The sequence below is a fragment of the Nematostella vectensis genome, chromosome 2 (genome assembly GCF_932526225.1).
Source record: "Nematostella vectensis chromosome 2, jaNemVect1.1, whole genome shotgun sequence".
NCBI classification, from domain to species: Eukaryota; Metazoa; Cnidaria; class Anthozoa; order Actiniaria; family Edwardsiidae; genus Nematostella; species Nematostella vectensis.
The window spans coordinates 8,942,558-8,964,180 of NC_064035.1; the positions used below are offsets into that span (position 1 = coordinate 8,942,558).

The 21,623-nt window shown below is 40.0% G+C and overlaps 2 protein-coding genes across 2 annotated transcripts; one reads left to right on the forward strand and one right to left on the reverse strand.

Annotated features, from left to right (window-relative positions):
• The first annotated feature begins 202 nt into the window (after window positions 1–202).
• LOC5516786 (myosin regulatory light chain 12A) lies at window positions 203–2,098 on the forward strand. Its single transcript, XM_001636780.3, has 2 exons — window positions 203–702; window positions 1,718–2,098. The coding sequence occupies exons 1-2, from the start codon at window positions 305–307 to the stop codon at window positions 1,836–1,838; spliced, it is 519 nt and encodes a 172-aa protein (XP_001636830.1). The 5' UTR covers window positions 203–304; the 3' UTR covers window positions 1,839–2,098.
• On the reverse strand, window positions 2,085–21,612 carry LOC5516787 (ubiquitin conjugation factor E4 A). Its single transcript, XM_032386734.2, has 29 exons — window positions 21,276–21,612; window positions 19,924–20,190; window positions 19,545–19,660; window positions 19,170–19,337; window positions 18,817–18,881; window positions 18,596–18,675; window positions 18,106–18,170; window positions 17,581–17,709; window positions 17,283–17,432; window positions 16,782–16,883; window positions 15,779–15,874; window positions 14,918–15,152; window positions 14,269–14,352; window positions 13,881–13,933; window positions 13,643–13,750; window positions 13,001–13,147; window positions 9,532–9,602; window positions 9,291–9,368; window positions 9,071–9,182; window positions 7,975–8,098; window positions 7,497–7,582; window positions 6,787–6,876; window positions 6,253–6,333; window positions 5,769–5,872; window positions 5,109–5,202; window positions 4,866–5,029; window positions 4,655–4,748; window positions 4,169–4,281; window positions 2,085–2,514 (listed from the first exon to the last, which is right to left on the reverse strand). The coding sequence occupies exons 2-29, from the start codon at window positions 20,183–20,185 to the stop codon at window positions 2,358–2,360; spliced, it is 3,228 nt and encodes a 1,075-aa protein (XP_032242625.1). The 5' UTR covers window positions 20,186–20,190; window positions 21,276–21,612; the 3' UTR covers window positions 2,085–2,357.
• Between the last annotated feature and the right edge of the window lie 11 nt (window positions 21,613–21,623).

Here is a 21,623-nt window from a genome sequence, read left to right on the forward strand (position 1 = left end):
GCGTGTTTTGACAGCTTAAAACTCTTGTGCGTATAATTCGTTCCTACGTACGCTAACGGTGTTTTGTTACCCTAAAGAAGTTGCTTTTCTTTCTGCGAGGCGCAAATTCCCCGGCACTCGAAAGCCAATGAAATGCAAGAAGCCATTCTAATGCAATCAAGATACTCCAAATATGGGCATAATGCGTCTGGGTGTAACAAACAAATGCTCTTGTAAATTACTACTAGGGTTCCACTGGCGTAAAGGAGCTGAGCTGACCACAAAATCCCCCTAAACTTTCAGCTAGAGTTCCTCTAATAGCACCATGGCCAGCCGTAAGACCAAGAAGACGACGAAGAAGCGTGCGCAACGTGCTACCTCGAATGTCTTCGCCATGTTCGACCAGACACAGATCCAAGAATTTAAAGAGGCATTCAATATGATTGACCAGAACAGGGACGGCTTCATCGACAAAGAAGACTTGAAAGATATGTATGCCTCCCTTGGAAAAAGCCCGAATGATCAGTTTCTAGACGACATGATCGAAGAAGCGTCTGGGAGCACGATCAACTTTACCATGTTCTTGACGTTGTTTGGCGAGAAGTTGAACGGCACAGATCCTGAAGATGTGATCAAAAATGCATTTGGCTGCTTTGATGAAGAGGGGGACGGTAGAATCCACGAAGACAAGCTTTGCGATATGTTAACGTCTGTTGGAGATAGGTAAGATTTGGGCTTACACGATGTAGTTTATTAGCTGAAATGAAGATCATGTTCTTTGTTTTGTGTACACAAATGCATTAGTCAAGGTCGCTATTAAATATTGCCGCTTGAGTTGGTACACTGAATATTATTCCCTCACAACAGAGCCGACATTCCAATACGTGTTTCGCTTTTTTGAATTAGTTTTGAAAGATAATTCAAAGTTCAAATAACATGGAAAAATATTCTAGTAGGAGTATCAATTTAATTGTGCATGTTAGATTGATTTGTATTGCTTTTGCCTGCCCTCATCGAGTAAGTGTCGCCCCCATTTTTGCAAATGCAAAACTATTTATACCCACATTTTCCGTTAAAAGTTGCGCATGGGTATTTTTCTTCGCAATAGTCCAAACAACCATGCTCGGCAAATTATTTGGTGTGTATTTGGATGTTGTTTGAGCGATTTGAGGCTAACATCGACAAAACAGACTTTGCCGAGTTGTATCAGTTAAGCTATCGATAGAATAATCCATGGCAAATTCCTTCACAGAAATTTCGCTTCAAACCTGTCTTTCATATCGCTAATCTTCACAGATTATTAGACTTTGTCTTCACTCAAACGATGTTATAATGGTTTTTAGTCTCACCCTGTGAAAATTTCAGTTTCAGATTAAGAATATTAAAATAGCAGTTTATTTATCTGTTTATAGGCTTAAATAAATTTGAATAACAATGAATTAAAAATCACGGCCCAGCGTGTCTCGCAGAGCCTTTATATTCCCTATTCAAAGTAAAACTTTCTTTTGTAAAACTTAGAGCTAAAAATGTGGAAATCTTTAAAACACTACTTATTTGCTCCCTTTCCCCCACAAAAACAGGGACAGTTCACGAAATACCCTGAAGGGTATTAAAATTCTGCCCCCCTTCAGCGTAATTTTTTTCTGTGTCCCCTCCACCCTTTTATCAGTCGAGGATTTCAGTAGGACTCATGAAATGACTGATAAGTTAATAACAATTCTTTTTTTCTTATTTTCAGGTTTAGCGAAGATGAAATTGATGAGATGTTACATGACTGCCCTGTTGACAAGAAAGGCTACATAGACTACATCACATACACTCAAATGCTGAAACGGGGCAAGAAAGAGGACGATGAATAGACCAGCCACACTTTTATAAACTTTTGCAATTTGCATTACTAAGCTTTTTCCCCTTTAAAAAAAACAGTGAAGTTCTTTGGTGATAAAGCAAAGAGAAGAACCCTACAAAAGCTTTGCCCCTGTGGAAAAACTAAAACACATCAAATAACTTTCTGTTCATAATGTATAATGTTTTGTATTTTTGGAAGCTGTATTTTTGGAAGTGGATTTAGGAAGAATGATGTAACAATGATGGAAACATAAACATTTTCGTTTTTTAATTATCTTGTTTTATTGGAATATTGCCTGGGTCTTACTGTTACACAACCAACAATCTAATCAGAAAAAGAGGGAGGTCAGGTTTGTCTTAAAAATGGGGGAAAAATTCAGAGACATCCCTTCAAATAGAGAATGGGGCCTTGTTTAAGAACTGCAATTTTGGGACTTGGAAATTGTACTTCTTAAATTTATTAAAAATTTGACACACCATTCTATCATTCACAATTTTTGCTTAAACAACAACATATTTTCAAGCTGGTTTCAGGATTGCATTTCCTTCTGGTCATTACCAGCACTTTTTCCTTTGGATTTTGTCGAATTTCTAGCTATCCATTCTTCTATTTCGGCTTTGAGGTCTTCCTCTGGCTCAAGCATCGACACGGTGAGGTGCTTTCTATTGAAGGGATCTGACTGATCACTAAAAAGTAGGATGGCATTAATAACAATCTCATGGGCTAGGTGATATCAACTCTTCAGATTGGAATAGAGCTCAAGCAATGGAGCCTTTGTCCAAAGTGAGGTGTGTAGATGGATAAGAGGTGTAGGGAGGTAAGGGGTGTAGGTAGGGGAAGAATGTAGACGACTGAGGAGTGTAGGTGGGAGAGGGGTGTAGATGACTGAGGGGTGTAGGTAGGTGAGGGGTGTAGGTGGGTGAGGGGTGTAGGTAGGTGAGGGGTGTAGGTGGGTGAGGGGTGTAGGTGGGTGAGGGGTGTAGGTAGGTGAGGGGTGTAGGTGGGAGAGGGGTGTAGGTGGGTTAGGAGTGTAGGTGGGTGAGGGGTGTAGGTGGGTGAGGGGTGTAGGTGGGTGAGGGGTGTAGGCGGGTGAGGGGTGTAGGTGGGTGAGGGGTGTAGGTGGGCGAGGGGTGTAGGTGGGCGAGGGGTGTAGGTGGGTGAGGGGTGTAGGTGGGTGAGGGGTGTAGGTGGGTTAGGGGTGTAGGTGGGTGAGGGGTGTAGGTGGGCGAGGGGTGTAGGTGGGCGAGGGGTATAGGTGGGTGAGGGGTGTAGGTGGGTGAGGGGTGTAGGTGGGTGAGGGGTGTAGGTGGGTGAGGGGTGTAGGTGGGTGAGGGGTGTAGGTGGGTGAGGGGTGTAGGTAGGTGAGGGGTGTAGGTGGATTAAGAGTGTAGGTGGGTGAGGGGTGTAGGTGGGCGAGGGGTGTAGGTGGGCGAGGGGTGTAGGTGGGCGAGGGGTATAGGTGGGTGAGGGGTGTAGGTGGGTGAGGGGTGTAGGTGGGTGAGGGGTGTAGGTGGGTGAGGGGTGTAGGTGGGTGAGGGGTGTAGGTGGGTGAGGGGTGTAGGTAGGTGAGGGGTGTAGGTGGATTAAGAGTGTAGGTGGGTGAGGGGTGTAGGTGGGTGAGGGGTTTAGGCGGGTGAGGGGCATAGTTAGGTGAGGGGTGAAGGTGGGTGAGGGGTTTAGGCGGGTGAGTGGTGAAGGTGGGTGAGGGGTGTAGGTGGGTGAGGGGTGTAGGTGGGTGAGGGGTGTAGGTGGGTGAGGGGTGTAGGTGGGTGAGGGGTTTAGGCGGGTGAGGGGCATAGTTAGGTGAGGAGTGTAGGTGGGTGAGGGGTGTAGGTGGGTGAGTGGTGAAGGTGGGTGAGGGGTGTAGGTGGGTGAGGGGTGTAGGTGGGTGAGGGGTGTAGGTGGGTGAGGGGTGTAGGTGGGTGAGGGGTGTAGGTGGGTGAGGGGTGTAGGTGGGTGAGGGGTGTAGGTGGGTGAGGGGTTTAGGCGGGTGAGGGGCATAGTTAGGTGAGGAGTGTAGGTGGGTGAGGGGTGTAGGTGGGTGAGTGGTGAAGGTGGGTGAGGGGTGTAGGTGGGTGAGGGGTGTAGGTGGGTGAGGGGTGTAGGTGGGTGAGGGGTGTAGGTGGGTGAGGGGTGTAGGTGGGTGAGGGGTGTAGGTGGGTGAGGGGTTTAGGCGGGTGAGGGGCATAGTTAGGTGAGGGGTGAAGGTGGGTGAGGGGTGTAGGTGGGTGAGGGGTGTAGGTGGGTGAGGAGTGTAGGTGGGTGAGGGGTGAAGGTGGGTGAGGAGTGTAGGTGGGTGAGTGGTGTAGGTGGGTGGGTGTAGCTGCTAATAGGTGTTACCTCAAAAGGTGCCTTGAGATGATCTCCTTGTCCATAATCTTCCCAGATGTGGGGAGCCTGACTGGGCACCTCATCAAGGTGTTCATAATAGGATCCTGGTAGTCCTCAGGGGGCTGGAATGTAAAACGAGCATGTTAAATGGTAAAATGTATCAATTGCATGAGAAGGTTGTGACCATGGAGGGTGCAAGAAAATGAACATGATTATCAACTGGGGTTTCATTAGGCCCCGGCGGCCAGCAGAAGCGCCAGCTATTTCCCATTGAGTGCCGGCTATTTGTTTTTTAAAAGTCAACTTAAGTTTTATTTGAACTAAACAGATAAAATAACTACCACCCCCTACTTATCAATCTCTGTTGCCTACTCTGAAAGTTAGTGAAAGCCCTGACCGTGGTTGTGAATGTTATGGTGGTAGGGTGACGGCTAGTCAAGAGAAGGTCAGAGTTGTTGTAGTTGTTGGTGGTGATATAAGATAACATGAGGATACCTCAGGGAGTTCTTCCTCCTCCTCTAAGTGCTCCTGTACCTTCCGCGCTACCTCATTTATCTGAAATAGGACACTTGCTGGACGTCCAATCAATCTAAAAGCAGAGCATATAACATTTGATTATATTTTTATCACATCTGTATGAAAAGACATTTAAATTTACCAAAAACACAATTTCTATTCTCTTAACGTGATTTGCACTTTCACTTACTTCAGTACTCTCTCTGCTTGGATAAACAAGTCTGGTTTATAGGAGCGTTCATCTCTCCCAACTTCCTTGCAAAATGCTTCACTTGTGCCCAAATTGATGTAAATATCCACAATATCAGACACTAACTGCTGAGGTTTAAAGTGAAACTCGGTAAAATCTTTCACCTGTCAAAAAAATTAAGAAGCCCTGACGGTTACCAAAAGTGGCTTTATTACAAGGTTAAAAAAAAGGCTAAAAACCAACCTTTAGTTTTGACATCTTTGGACCAACCAACTGTAGCAAGAAATAATTAAGCATTGCAGCAATTCTTGAGCAGACACATGAACACACAAATGGCCTGAGGAAGCAAGACGGGTGGTGAAGAATGAGAACTGAAGGGAGGCTGAACACCATTTAAACCTTTTAAAATATGGGCCATCACACATAAACAGGCATGATGGACAGGCAAGTGATGTAGATCTTTTTAGTTTCAAGATGGTAAAACATAGAATTGTTAGCTGTGCAGCATTATTGGAATTGAAAACCCACACAAAATTTAAGCCCCCCAAACACTGCATAAAAAAACCAATTACAGTTGAATGACAGATCCGGAAGCCTACTACCTAATCAGGCCAAAACTATATGAGAATTATATTCTAGCTTAAATCAATTAAATGCTTTTTTTTCTGCTACAGTACATGTTCTCTATAAACTGTTGCCTCCACTTTGAGGTGTGCCCTAACAGTTCAGGCATTTCCGGATTTGCCCCATGAATACGAGAAACTGAGAACTTTAAAATAAATCAGAACAGCCTTTTTCCAGTTAACAGATACCAATTTAACGACATCATTACTGAAAACTAAACTGTGAGGCAATATACTACACTCACAAACTCAGAAAACTGGGAACTGGTTAAAGACTCACTCTTTCAGCTCTGTTGTGAGGTAGCTAAGGGTGTGCACTGTCTTACATCCAAGAATGTTATGGCTTGTCGCCATTTGACTTAGTTGACTAAACGCTCTTTGCCTCTAAAATGAAAAAAAAAAGAAAATTTATCTGGTAAATTCACATGTTCAATGACCATCTCAACAAAATACCAAATTTCAGGTAAAAATGAATAATTTTTATCTTTTCTATTACAGCTCTAACCCTACCAGGAATAGAAGTATCTAATCTTGCACTTTATAGAATTTGTTGCCCAAAAAATAAGTGTAGCTGTCCCTCTATGGCACTTCAGAGTAGTGTAATAGTATCTCTATTGGCTTTTACATTTATTTGTGTTATAGTGTAGTTATTAGTGTTCATGTTCATGGGTTTTGCCCAGTAAAGGATGTATTTCTGTCCACCATCTTGTGTGTGAGTTCTTGACAACAAGGACATATAAAGAAGGATGTGAATGTATTCCTACTGTTTCTCGTTCTTGTTCAGACAGTGTTTCGCTCTCTTGTTCGGCTTCTTCAAGCTGCTTCTTTTTAATCTGAGCCATGTACTGAAAAAATAAACAGGCTCTATTTTTAATGTTGTTGACTTACTTAAGTCTTGAATATAGCTTTAAAAATATTATTTTCTGTGAAAAATAGTAAACATGTACAACAAATTTAATCCAATTCAATGCAAATGAAAGTTTCAGCTATGGCTGTTTTTCTTTTTTCTAAGCCCTATTTCAAATTCAAAAACAATTTATTAGACTAATAGGAAAGTCTTGTTTAATCATAGCATGACTGATAATTGTAGTGTATTAGCACACTTTACTTTAGTATCATGTAACAGATAACATAACAGATAATGATTATTTGTAATACCATATAATATCATGGCGTATGCCATTAGTTGTAGATATTGCAATTACACAGTCTATATCCAAAACCAATGCGTGTGGTTGTATTAACTGACTTCATGAATTTATATAGTGAGGGATACTAAAATAATGATATTCTCTCACATCCAAGGACTCATCAAGTAGATAGATAGCATCATTTATCAACAGGCTGATAAAGCGAAGAATAATAGAGTTTTCATTCTTTTGCTGCATCTGAAATGAAAACATTTTTTTGGTTAAAAATAAATAGAGTAGACTTTAAGGTTTGTTATATCAAACAGATTAAAGTTTCTTTAAACACAAACTAACAAAAAGACCAACAGAACCATAAAGATAATGAAATACCAGACATAGTCCCTAAGATAGCATCTTACAGATGCTGTAGAATAAATTGCATTGTTTTTACATGGCAAATAAACAAAGAACAGGGATAAAGGAAAATTTGTGAACAAAATAATTAAATTTACTTTGTCAGATACATAAGGTACTCTGTTTGCATCAGCTAAATTTTTTTCATGAATAATTCCATTCAGTTTAACACCTCTTTAATGTATTTAAAAAAAGTAGCAATTTTTTAGTATTAGAATTTCCTGGTATCATTAGTTTTGCTGATGATGATGTTGATGACGCTGTTGATGATGATGATGATGATGACGATGATGATGATGCTGATGATATAATAGTTGGTTTATTGAGACCTTTGGTAGCTAAACTGATTTACAGGTTTAAATACAATACTAAATAAAATAGATACCATACAATAATTCCTAGTTATATAATACAATAATAATTAGCTCAAAGCAGACTCCCTACTATTGGAATCAAAGTTGTACCTCACTGCATAAATCCAGTATTGATTGCTTGTACTCCTGCATGCTCCATAAATACTCCAACACTGTGTACATGTGGTGACGGTATCCTGCAAACAAAACCAAACAATAATTACCTTCGCTGACCCATTAAGCAGGAACGCACAGAACAAAGTTTCCTAAACAAGAATGCAGGCCTATACTGAGGCAGAGTGTTCGATATTTTTGTTCACCCAGTGTAAACAGCTAGATTAATCAGAACCAGACCATTTAATAAACATAAATTGAAATCTTTGTTTTTGCAACCCACTAAAATTATAAAAAGTCATAAAGACAACCCAAGTTTGAGTTTGGCTCTTTCATGTGGTGAATCACTTGCTAGTTACAGGCCTTGGAGAGGGGCATCAAAAAGAATTTGAGAAAAATACAGAAGAGGTTAAGGTAAGATAAGGGGCATTTTCATGCGAGAAGAATGTCATGAAATATTACACTCAACACTCACCAAATTTCTGCTCAAATTGCATAGAATGCCCTGTGAACTCAATGTCTACAAATAGAGAGAGCAAAGCACAAGGCAAGTGCTTCTTTGCTTCAGCGTGCTGTTCAAATGCTAGCTGACGATGGTACTGCACAATAAAAAAAATTAAAAAATCATCACTATCACTTTTATTATCATTATAATAATCATTTCATATCACCACATTATCATTATAATCATCATGACATTATAACTATCATTATAATTATAAACATCATGTTATTATTATCATTGTCATTTTAATCATCACATCATTATAATCACTATCATTATCATTTATAATCATCACGTCATTATTATTATCACTATCATTATCATTATAATCATCATGTCATTATTATCACTATCACTATAATCATCATGTTATCACTATCACTATCATTATCATTATAATCATCATGTCATTATTATCACTATCATTATAATCATCATGTTATCACTATCACTATCATTATCATTATAATCACCATGTCATTATTATCACTATCATTATCATTATAATCATCATGTCATTATTATCACTATCATTAATAATCATCATGTCATTATTATCATACTTATCAGCATTAATAATCGCCATGTCATTATTGTCACTATCATTATAATCATATCACTATCATTATCATTATAATCACCATGTCATTATTATCACTATCATAATTATAATCATCATATCATTATTATAACTATCATTATCATTATAATTATCATATTTTCATTATCATGATCATTATCATTATAATCATCATGTCTATCATACTTATCAGCATTGATAATCATCATCATATTCTTCATCATAATCATTACCATCATTCTCATCACACATAAACATAATTATCGTGATCATTATCAGCATCATCTTATCACTATTATAGTAATCAGTGTTATCATCATTGTTCCAATCATCACCTTAATCAAATGCTAACATTATAGTTATCAACATTTTTTCTTGTCATTGTCAACATAAAAACATCACTACCAGCATCAAATTCACTGTACGTTTGTGACAAAGGTCAAACACATCAATCATTTCTTAAGTAAATAAAATGATATTTCTTACAACAGTGACTGGACTCTGTCCCTCGCGTGGTTCTCTCTGGACAGGTACAAGGCACTCTAGAGCTTCCGCAAGTTTGGCTCTCAGGTGAGGATTCTTCACCCTCTCTGGACTCCTACACAAAAAAAACATGTTAAGGTAATCAAATAAGGATCAATAACCAGCTTTTGTCCAGAGTACAAAATCTTGAAGTAAAATTAAAGAGACTTGGGGTCTTACATACCCCATGTATATCACAAAGAATGTGAGAAGGTGGTGGAGACCTTTTCCAGCTGTTTCTAATGTTTCCTCACTAAAATGTCTGGAGAGCAAAAATAAACAAGATACAGCAAATGAAAAAAAAGCAGTCATTCTAAGTGAGAAGATTGGCAATTGGCCAACATTATATGGGCAAGTCAACTATCGAAGAAGTTTAAAACAAACACAAAATAGATCAGGGGGTACAAAATGGATAAGTAACTTACCTGAGGAAAATAATAAAGTCTGCCATGTTGTCTAGGATAAACTCAGGAACAAACAGAAGCGCAGCGGGCGTCTGAGTACAAGAGAGAAAAGTAAGTTGTGTTGTACAGCAGTATGTACAATAAGAGTAAGACAGTTTTATGATATTGTATGTGAATCTGAAACTAAAGAAGAAAACAAAAGAAAAATATTGGAAGGGTTATCACAGAACATTTTCAATGACAATTGGAACATGCTGTAACAGTCTGCATATTACAGGGTTGTTTATTGCTGAAAGTGCTTCTTAAAGAATACTGCTTCTCTTTTAATATCAGAAAAAAGTGAGAGCCAAGATAAGTATTTGGCAGGCCCATACCCAGAATTGGCTGAGAAGGGTGTATAGTCATAGGTATCATATGGAAAAAGCATAGTATTTGAAGATTCCTTAATAAGAAATGAAACTTTTTGGCTGCACCCTATGCACCTAAGAAATGACTCACTTTTTGGCCGCCAAGATGGGTGCACGCTTTACCCTATGCACCTAAGAAATGACTCACTTTTTGGCCACCAAGATGGGTGCACGCTTACCCTATGCACCTAAGAAATGACTCACTTTTTGGCCACCAAGATGGGTGCACGCTTACCCTATGCACCTAAGAAATGACTCACTTTTTGGCCACCAAGATGGGTGCACGCTTACCCTATGCACCTAAGAAATGGCTCACTTTTTGGCCACCAAGATGGGTGCAAGCTTACCCTATGCACCTAAGAAATGACCACCTTTTTGGCCATCAAGATGGGTGCACGCTTACCCTACGCACCTAAGAAATGACCACCTTTTTGGCCATCAAGATGGGTGCACGCTTGCCCTATGCACCTAAGAAATGCCCCACTTTTTTGCCACCAAGATGGGTGCACGCTTACCCTATGCACCTAAGAAATGACCACCTTTTTGGCCACCAAGATGGGTGCACGCTTACCCTATGCACCTAAGAAATGACCACCTTTTTGGCCACCAAGATGGGTGTACGCTTACCCTATGCACCTGGGAAATGCCCCACTTTTTGGCCGCCAAGATGGGTGCACACACACCCTATGCACCTAAAAAATGACCACCTTTTTGGCCACCAAGATGGGTGCACGCTTACCCTATGCACCTAAGAAATGACCACCTTTTTGGCCACCAAGATGGGTGCACGCTTACCCTATGCACCTAAGAAATGACCACCTTTTTGGCCATCAAGATGGGTGCACGCTTACCCTATGCACCTAAGAAATGACCACCTTTTTGGCCATCAAGATGGGTGCACGCTTACCCTATGCACCTAAGAAATGACCACCTTTTTGGCCATCAAGATGGGTGCACGCTTACCCTATGCACCTAAGAAATGACCACCTTTTTGGCCACCAAGATGGGTGCACGCTTACCCTATGCACCTAAGAAATGACCACCTTTTTGGCCATCAAGATGGGTGCACGCTTACCCTATGCACCTAAGAAATGACCACCTTTTTGGCCACCAAGATGGGTGCACGCTTACCCTATGCACCTAAGAAATGACCACCTTTTTGGCCACCAAGATGGGTGCACGCTTACCCTATGCACCTAAGAAATGACTCACTTTTTGGCCACCAAGATGGGTGCACGCTTACCCTATGCACCTAAGAAATGACCACCTTTTTGGCCACCAAGATGGGTGCACACACACCCTATGCACCTAAAAAATGACTTACTTTTTGGCCACCAAGATGGGTGCACGCTTACCCTATGCACCTAAGAAATGACCACCTTTTTGGCCACCAAGATGGGTGCACACTTACCCTATGCACCTAAGAAATGACTTACTTTTTGGCCACCAAGATGGGTGCACGCTTACCCTATGCACCTAAGAAATGACCACCTTTTTGGCCATCAAGATGGGTGCACGCTTACCCTATGCACCTAAGAAATGACCACCTTTTTGGCCATCAAGATGGGTGCACGCTTACCCTATGCACCTAAGAAATGCCCCACTTTTTGGCCACCAAGATGGGTGCACGCTTACCCTATGCACCTAAGAAATGACCACCTTTTTGGCCACCAAGATGGGTGCACGCTTACCCTATGCACCTAAGAAATGACCACCTTTTTGGCCACCAAGATGGGTGCACGCTTACCCTATGCACCTGGGAAATGCCTCACTTTTTGGCCGCCAAGATGGGTGCACACACACCCTATGCACCTAAAAAATGACCACCTTTTTGGCCACCAAGATGGGTGCACGCTTACCCTATGCACCTAAGAAATGACTCACTTTTTGGCCACCAAGATGGGTGCACGCTTACCCTATGCACCTAAGAAATGACCACCTTTTTGGCCACCAAGATGGGTGTACGCTTACCCTATGCACCAAAGAAATGACCACCTTTTTGGCCACCAAGATGGGTGCACACTTACCCTATGCACCTAAGAAATGACCACCTTTTTGGCCACCAAGATGGGTGCACGCTTACCCTATGCACCTAAGAAATGACCACCTTTTTGGCCACCAAGATGGGTGCACGCTTACCCTATGCACCAAAGAAATGACCACCTTTTTGGCCACCAAGATGGGTGCACACTTACCCTATGCACCTAAGAAATGATCACCTTTTTGGCCACCAAGATGGGTGCACGCTTACCCTATGCACCTAAGAAATGACCACCTTTTTGGCCACCAAGATGGGTGCACGCTTACCCTATGCACCTAAGAAATGACCACCTTTTTGGCCATCAAGATGGGTGCACACACACCCTATGCACCTAAGAAATGACCACCTTTTTGGCCATCAAGATGGGTGCACGCTTACCCTATGCACCTAAGAAATGACCACCTTTTTGGCCACCAAGATGGGTGCACGCTTACCCTATGCACCTAAGAAATGACCACCTTTTTGGCCACCAAGATGGGTGCACGCTTACCCTATGCACCTAAGAAATGACCACCTTTTTGGCCGCCAAGATGGGTGCACGCTTACCCTATGCACCTAAGAAATGACCACCTTTTTGGCCACCAAGATGGGTGCACGCTTATCCTATGCACCTAAGAAATGACTCACTTTTTGGCCACCAAGATGGGTGCACACTTACCCTATGCACCTAAGAAATGACCACCTTTTTGGCCATCAAGATGGGTGCACGCTTACCCTATGCACCTAAGAAATGACCACCTTTTTGGCCACCAAGATGGGTGCACGCTTACCCTATGCACCTAAGAAATGACTCACTTTTTGGCCATCAAGATGGGTGCACGCTTACCCTATGCACCTAAGAAATGACCACCTTTTTGGCCACCAAGATGGGTGCACGCTTACCCTATGCACCTAAGAAATGACTCACTTTTTGGCCATCAAGATGGGTGCACGCTTACCCTATGCACCTAAGAAATGACCACCTTTTTGGCCATCAAGATGGGTGCACACACACCCTATGCACCCCCCTGTGTATGTGCCTGTCTGGGTGTGTTTACACTACCTGGTCAGCAAGGGGCATCGCAACCTCCACAAACTCTGTCATCTCGAGGAAATTATCACCAGCTAGGGCCACTTGGTTGATCCAGGAGGTGGTCGCAATGTAAAATCGAAGTGTAAGCTCAATCATGCTGGGGTTTAACAGATGTGTCTAGAAAAAAATAATAGCGGCCAGATCCTTTATGTAGAGTTGAACACTGGGCATACATTCTACATAGAGTAAACTATATGGCAAACTTTATCACTTAAAAACAGGCTTTTAGAATTTGTCTGTGATACAATGCTTTTTTTCACAGCTATGCAATCTTGTTTATACAGGCTAACGTTTCTTTAATAACTCCATTTGTGAGCAAATCTTATTATGATTTGTATGACATTACATTTATGATCTTTATTACATTTGTGATGTCTATCACATTTGTGACCAAAAATTATTAGGTACATGTGACTTTTATTGCATTTGTGACCTATATTACATTTGTGTACTTGAAAAGAAGTCCATCTTCTTATTTTTGTGCGCAACTCTCGATAATGGAGAGCATATTATGATCAAAAAGCAACCAGAACATTTTACCAGCACTGTTGTATAAATTATCTAGAAATTATCCGTTATATGAATCTGTTCTATACTAAGAGCAAGAAAAACCTTCAAGGAAAGTTGCTGAATGATGCCCAGCTCAAATTTGTCCTTGAGTCTTCCAGCCAGGGAACTTTCTCCCCCTTGGTCATAGGTACTCTGGTAAACACGCTGAAGCTGCACAAACAGAGATCTTAGATCATCATTTTTGGCAACAAGAAATTTACATAGCATGATGTGAAAAAGAAATAAGATGGCTTTCTTGTTTCAAGAAGAGAGACAAAGAATGGTGATCATGGTGACATACCTCTGACAATCTTGTCATTAGGCTCTTGTATTTCTCACAGATCTTCCCAAACCCTATGTATTAACATAAAAAGCGGGCTATTATATAAAAAAGTGCTTATATAGAGAGAGCTGTACTCTCTGCACTTCATATTTAAAATCCTTATATATATGAAAAAGAATGGTCCTTATACATATGAAGAATGGTCCACCCTGAAACTAAGGGGCACAATATAGCTTCTCTTAAGCTTTCATTTGTTCAGCTAGGCGACTTGCACTGAGAAATCATGGGACTTTTTGGTAGCAAGCAAATGCCCGCTCAAGCAAAATAACAACAACAACAACAAGCATACAAAGCAGCCAGGAAATTTATGTCGGAAAGAGCTTATTTTCATTGAAAGATTAATCACCTAATTGCAGGCAGTAATGTGTCATAAAAAAGCACTCTGTGACAAATCCAAAAGCAGGTGTTGGCTCCACAGATACAGTAGACTCTGAAAAAAAAAAAACAGAGAATGCCATATTCCTGAAATGTTTGCTTTGTAGTCCACTTTGAATGCCTCCTAATTCTGTAACAGGCCTATAGCCAAGTTTCTGTGTGAAATGATTTACACCCTAGTATCATCTTGGGGGAATAAAAGTCTAAGCAGCTTTCGGTTACTGTAACAGCACCTTGTTCCCTCATTTCACCATATGTAGACATGATGGAAAAACGTGGAAAATGCCAATTTGAGAGAGTGAAAGAAGAAACAATTTCTTATAATGGCCATCGGTTCCTTGTATTCCGGAATACACAAATAATGTTAGGCACACACCCAGATTTTGGCTTTTTAAGACATTTTTTTTCCTTTATCATCCAGGGATGCAAAGCTTAACTTTCAATGACAATTTACAAAAAGTCACATTTAAAAGAAAAGGAACACTTATATTTTGTACTTAGTACTTAGAGAAATTTTCCACCTAATTAGATGTGAAATGGGTTTATTTGGAGCATCATGTCATGTCCCCTGTGTATTAGATAGGCTGTATCTGCCTATGCTAAAAGATTTTTACCCTTACCATCTTGGGGGATAATGAGCCTTGTTTCCTCATTCAAGCCTATGCAATGAATTGGCGTATCTTCCTGAGTGATACTGCTTTCTGTTACTGCAACAGCACAGTAGCGAGGATCAATCTTTAACAGTTTTGGAGAAGATGGGTCCAGGAATGGTTGACAGAGTCGGAGCATGGCAGTGCCGAGGTTGAGGAAAAAGCCATCATCAGCCAAGGTGGTGGCAAACAGCTCGGACATCATCTTTGGAAAACAGGAGATGGCAATGGTAATAAATACCACCATCATCTTCCAAAATCAGCATCATCAACCATCATCAGCATCATTCACCATCATTCAACATCATCAGCATCATTCACCATCATCTACCATCATTCATCATCATCAGCATCATTCACCATCATCAGCATCATCATAACATCATCATTCACCATTATCAGCATCATTCACCATCATCAGCATCATCATAACATCATCAGCATCATTCACCATCATCAGCATCATTCACCATCATTCACAATCATCAGCATCATCCACCATCATCAGCATCATTCACCATCATCAGCATCATTCACCATCCACCATCATCAGCATCATTATAGCATCATCAGCATCATTCATCAGCATCATTCACAATCATCAGCATCATCCACCATCATCAGCATCATCCACCATCATCAGCATCATCCACCATCATCAGCATCATTCACCATCATCAACACCATACACCATTATCAGCATTATTCACCATTATCACCATCATCCACCATCCACCATCCACCATCATCAGCATCATTATAGCATCATCAGCATCATTCATCAGCATCATCAACCATCACCAGCATCTAATCATAACCACCACTCATCACCTTTTTCCGAAGTCTATTGGCATGGAGACATGATCCAATCCAATGCAGTAATTTGTGCTTATTCCCAGGTGAGGAACGCAACACCTCAAAAAGTGCCTAGAGAAAAGCCATATAAAAGAATAGTTGCTCTTAAGACAGACATATATTCACTACCCTTGCTCAGTCACAAACGCCATAATAACATGAATCAGTTACTGGACTATCCATAACCTGTACAACTTCTTGCTTACCCTATACAACTTGTTGCTTACCCTGTGCAACTTGTTGCTTACCCTGTACAACTTGTTGCTTACCCTATACAACTGTTGCTTACCCTGTACAACTTGTTGCTTACCCTGAACAACTTGTCGCTTACCCTGTACAACTTGTTATTTACCCTGTGCAACTTGTTGCTTACCCTGTGCAACTTGTTGCTTACCCTGTACAACTTGTTGCTTACCCTATACAACTTGTCGCTTACCCTGTACAACTTGCTGCTTACCCTGTGCAACTTGTTGCTTACCCTGTACAACTTGTTGCTTACCCTATACAACTGTTGCTAACCCTGTACAACTTGTCGCTTAGCTGTGCAACTTGTTGCTTACCCTGTGTAACTTGTTGCTTACCCTGTGCAACTTGTTGCTTACCCTGTACAACTTGTTGCTTACCCTGTACAACTTGTTGTTTCCCTGTACAACTTGTTGCTTACCCTGTACAACTTGTTGCTTACCCTATACAACTTGTTGCTTACCCTGTACAACTTGTTGCTTACCCTGTACAACTTGTTGCTTACCCTGTGCAACTTGTTGCTTACCCTGTACAACTTGTCGCTTACCCTGTACAACTTGTTGCTTACCCTGTACAACTTGTTGCTTACCCTGTACAACTTGTTGCTTACCCTGTGCAACTTGCTGCTTACCCTGTACAACTTGTCGCTTACCCTGTGCAACTTGTTGCTAACCCTGTACAACTTGTTGCTTACCCTGTACAACTTGTCGCTTACCCTGTACAACATGTCGCTTACCCTGTACAACTTGTTGCTCAGTGTATCCAAGCTTAGTCGCAAACTTGCCATAATCCCCTGCATCTCATGCTGGGTTTGTTCTGCTGGTCGATGGAAATACTCCTTCAAACAACAACAACAACAAATAAAACAATCCAAATCTTACATATGTCAAATTAAACTTTATGTTCAATAGAGAAGTACTTTAAGTTTATTACTCCCTATTGATGTTGTTTTTTGATTGCATTTATGCAAAAGGAGTTGTGGCATTTTACACATTCTACTTATTGCTTGAATACTTTAACTACTTTGATCATGATTAAAAGTTATCTTCAAACATGCACAAATAAGTAAGCACTAAAAGCTCCTTCAATTTCTTATTTCATTAGTTGTTTTTTTTCTAGGAGGAAAATAATTCATGGTGCAGGGTTTTTTCCAGTTTTCTTTATTGTCTCCTTCCCTTCAATTCAGCAAATAGATGCTTTGATCCTATTTCCAGAGATAAATCCTTGAAGTTCATACCGATGGTTTTGTAGGATCTGTTGCTATACTGGTCAAGCCAAGGAAGCCGCCAAGAAGTGTCTGTTTTTCAAATGCTCTACCAGAGATTGATGGCTGGTTTCTGAATATTGGTAGTGGCTTAGGTGGCAGCCAGCTAGTTTTAGTAAGAAGCTGAAACACATTTTGAAAAAATAAAATAAAAATGGTGACCACACAATACCCATGGTCATGAAGTATTCAACACCATGAATGGCAGGATGCTATAGGAAGGAAAACAAAATACTGAAGCAAAAATAAGAATTTAAACAGAAAAACTCACTTCAGCAATATGACTTTGCCTGGAAATGAATAACAGAAAATCCAGGTACTGGAATGTTTGCGGCTTGACAAGGTCAAATTCACTTTGCTTTTCAGCCAGTAATTCTATAAGTGGTAAAAAGATCATTTCCTAGAAAACAAACAAAAAGAAATAACAGCACTTAGTGAATTATCAAAGTTTAGAATAATACATGTTTTTGGTTTAAAGGGTGACACATGCTATACTGTGTGGTCACCTTCAATGGTTTCAGGAAGTAAGCCAAAAAGAACACAAGACTGAAGAATCACGTGACCTTAGCTAGCCAACCAGTGTGAAAAATAAAATAATGCTCAATGTGCATCAGAACATGGCAGAACCATGCTAGTTACGGTATCTATTATTCTATGACTAATTTTCTTAAAGACTTAGTCTTGGCGGCTACAAAGCATTTTACTTACTTAAGTAATTTGTTAAATAAACAACAACTGAATTATCTAGATAACCTTGGAGATGGAGCATTAAGCTTTATCACTTCCAGTAGCTTACCACTTCATCAGCATCCGTATACTCCTTTACAAAATCACCCATGAACTGGTATATATCTCTATTGTCTGGAATAAAAAGTTTTATAAACAGAGTGAAATTAAAAATCTGAATAATGCAGAATTATCACTGTTTAAACTTGTGTTAATGTCAGGGACGAGGCTGGATCTGGGAAATAGGGTGCCAAGAATATATTATAGCATATCATAGTTGAAAAAAAGTCTGGCATTCTTTAACAAAGAAAAAACTACATACATTGCTGGCTTTAAAGGGTCAGTCTACAAACCTAATTTCAGGTACATACATTGGCCATGCAGATAGGAGCAGTGCAGATGGGATGGATGGGGGTGGGTCCCAGACTTGTTCATACATTCTTTGTAACTCAGCTTCCCCCTCCCATTCCCCCTTGAAAGGATACTTTGTACCTTTAAGCCACCTTATACAAGAACATGCTGTGTGGCCGTCTCTCTAAAAGGTTGAACTATACAATTACCTTGAGACGACATGAGGAGGCTGAAGAGCTGTTTGTGTCCATTTTGGTTGGGAAACATCTCGCTACTTAACATGCAGGTTCTGGAAATAAATTGTCTGAATCAGAGTTACCACAAAGATACAAAATGGGAATCATTTTTTTTTTAAATATGTGATATGCATCTTGTTTTTTTTTAAGTTAAATACCTAATGGTAGAGGAATACTTTGAGTTTTAGTCTTACCCAACATAGGAAAGGGCCAGCTTTTTGGCATTTTCAGCATGTTTGAAGATCTCAGGCTGTTTAACCTGAGAAATAATAAAATTACTATTATAATCACAGGGAGGTCTAAGGGTCACTGAAGAGGTCAAGTGGAGACTAATACACTAGACACAAGGCGGCTGGAGGAAAAACCCAGCTACTTGACAGGGACTCAAATGAAAGAAGTATTAGTACCACTGCAAGCAAGGATGAGATAATTGAAGGAAAACTGTCTAATAGCTAAATGGGTACCACCTAGTTTTCAATCAGCTTTTTTGCAGTTTTTCTAGCTAATACCTAGTTAAACAATGTTGACAACTTGTTCTTGTTTATACCTTTAGTTTTGTGGCATCAGTGCGGGCCCTAAAAAAGCACTGGACCAAGTACTTTACAATATCTCCTTCTCCTGCTTCAATTTCATCCAAGACTGACATGGAACGAGCCCTGCCCGTAATGACCACATTATTACGGGGGTACTGCATTGTCAATCTCTCTAGTAGTGCCTGCACAACAAATAATATACAAAACTGTTTATAGGACCTGGTGTTTATTCAATGTAGTTTCCATAGAAACACATGTACAAAACTCTAATGTGTAAAAGATACACCTCAATTTAGGCTTATTTTTGAAAAAAAAAAGAGAAAATTGGAAGAAAACTGTTCTAGTTCTTAATCTAGTGTCAACCCATATTAGTTACTCGATTATATCACCTGGTCAATGTTTGCAAAGCTGAGAAGACTTGTTTCTGAGTCCAAAGCTGAGTCTCTAAGGTAAACACAGCGCTTAGGCAGACCGCCAACAGCCTTGCATCCCAGGCGGTCATGATCTGTAAGGTACCACTGACAATAAGCGATGGATAAACCATTACTAAAAATTACAATTATTTTTTACATACTTTGAAGATAAATTTCTTTGAAAACAACCCTAAGACCTCCTCAAAAGTACAGATATGAAATCTAACAAGGTTTACAAGTTTACAGCAACACACTTATTTGTCAATTGAATAGGACATTTTGAGTGGTTTTATAGTTTCAGATACTTAATACCAATCTCATCTTTATTTCAAGCTACCTAATGTACTAATCTCACCATTTTTAAGTGTGATGAGAAATATCCTCTGGAGTAGGTCATTTAGAATTTGTTCTTGGCTTTCTCCATCGGCAGTAGAGATATTTCTAATCTCTTCGTCTTGCTGTTTGGAACTGATTTGTACAGGTGGGGCTAGTGCTGAGGAGGTGGACACTCCCCCTGGGATCAATGGCTGACTGAGACTCGGCGATGGATGCTCAGTAAACAGGGCCAAAAAGGGATTAGAGGCCAATCCCTCTATGCTCTGTTCTTGGGAAGACATCACTTCTGCGAATCCAAAATCATCCAAATATTAGCTTTAATTGAACAAGAGACTAGAAGTTCTCATGTGAAGTGAAGTGCTCGAGCTCATAGATTGGCTGGTCATTCAATTGCAAGGGTTGAATATATTTTTTTATATATATACTTACCAAATAATTATTTGATTTCCCCATCATATTCGCGGTATAAATCAAAGAAGGAGCTTTCAACATTATCGTAAACACAGCAAAAAATCATGGCCGCTTTTTTGGATCGCAGACTGCCAAAGGTAGCCCAAATCTTGGTACAGACAGACAGACAATGTCCAAATCGAAGCTGAAAAGGCATCGCATGAAGACTACTAATTGCGCATTGGGGGAGGGGACAGGAGATTTCGTTTCCAAGATGGCGGCGGCTTGTTCCACAGGAAACCCAAATTGACACGATGACCGAAATTAGTGTAAAATAGCAGAATTGGCCCTCTTAAACACAAAACAATTCTGTCAAGGCAGGGGATACATTTCTCCTGTCATTTAACCTGACATAACTTATTGATAAAATTGATTATTGGCATCAATTGACAATAACTGATATCAATTTACTTAATGATTATCAATTGATATAAAAATTGATAATCAAAATTTGGGTGATTCATATTGACAACATTTGAAAACAACTGATATAAACTGATAACAATTGACAATCAAAATCAAGATAGAAATTGATAGATAAATAGAAATTGGTAAACAATTTATAGCTGAATAGAGCCAAATCAATTTATAATAACTAGTATTAATTGATAACAATTGATAACAGTAAAAGTTTGAGTGGGTATCAGTTGTTATTAACTGCTGATAATAAGTTATAACCATTCCTTAAATTGACATCAATTATTATCAATTCTATCAAATGCCTTTTGATTATCAATTTTAATCAAAGTTAGTAAAATTGAGCATTTAAATATCCACAATTAACTCAATTTTGCATCCCTGTATAAGTACATTGAAATGACATTACTTTGGTAAAATAATCAAATATTTATTGTTTTAAACACTGAAAGCGAATGTGTTTTATCTAATGCAATTCTATTGCAATTCAAAATCTTTGCTTACCCTTTCACTGAAGTAATTTGTCAAGAGTAATTCATCTTCTAATTAAACCCAGAAAACCCAGGATTAATCTGAAACAGTTTGAGCTCTCAAATCAAGTCAGTCGTACAAAACAGATGACGCAGCATTCAAAAACAGACGCAGTTTCCAGATGTTGCTCAACCAAAACACCCTTGAAACAGCACCCAGTCAAGCGAGAGGGACGCAGAGAATACACTGCTTGTACCAGATCCAAGGTAGATGATTTTGTTGGTTTTCAAAATAGGATGGAAAACATGTTGTAAAACATTCAGAGAGAAAGACAACATAAACACTTCCAATGCCCGGGAATCCCTGGTACTGAGTCTGGAT

Coding starts and splice junctions, on each gene's coding strand:
- LOC5516786 (XM_001636780.3), top strand. CDS start 305: ATGGCCAGCCGTAAGACCAAGAAGACGACGAAGAAGCGTGCGCAACGT. Junction 703..1,717: donor TTAACGTCTGTTGGAGATAG/GTAAGATTTGGG, acceptor TCTTATTTTCAG/GTTTAGCGAAGATGAAATTG.
- LOC5516787 (XM_032386734.2), bottom strand. CDS start 20,185: ATGTCTTCCCAAGAACAGAGCATAGAGGGATTGGCCTCTAATCCCTTT. Junction 13,751..13,880: donor TAATGACAAGATTGTCAGAG/GTATGTCACCAT, acceptor CTGTTTGTGCAG/CTTCAGCGTGTTTACCAGAG. Junction 7,583..7,974: donor GCAATTTGAGCAGAAATTTG/GTGAGTGTTGAG, acceptor TTTTGTTTGCAG/GATACCGTCACCACATGTAC.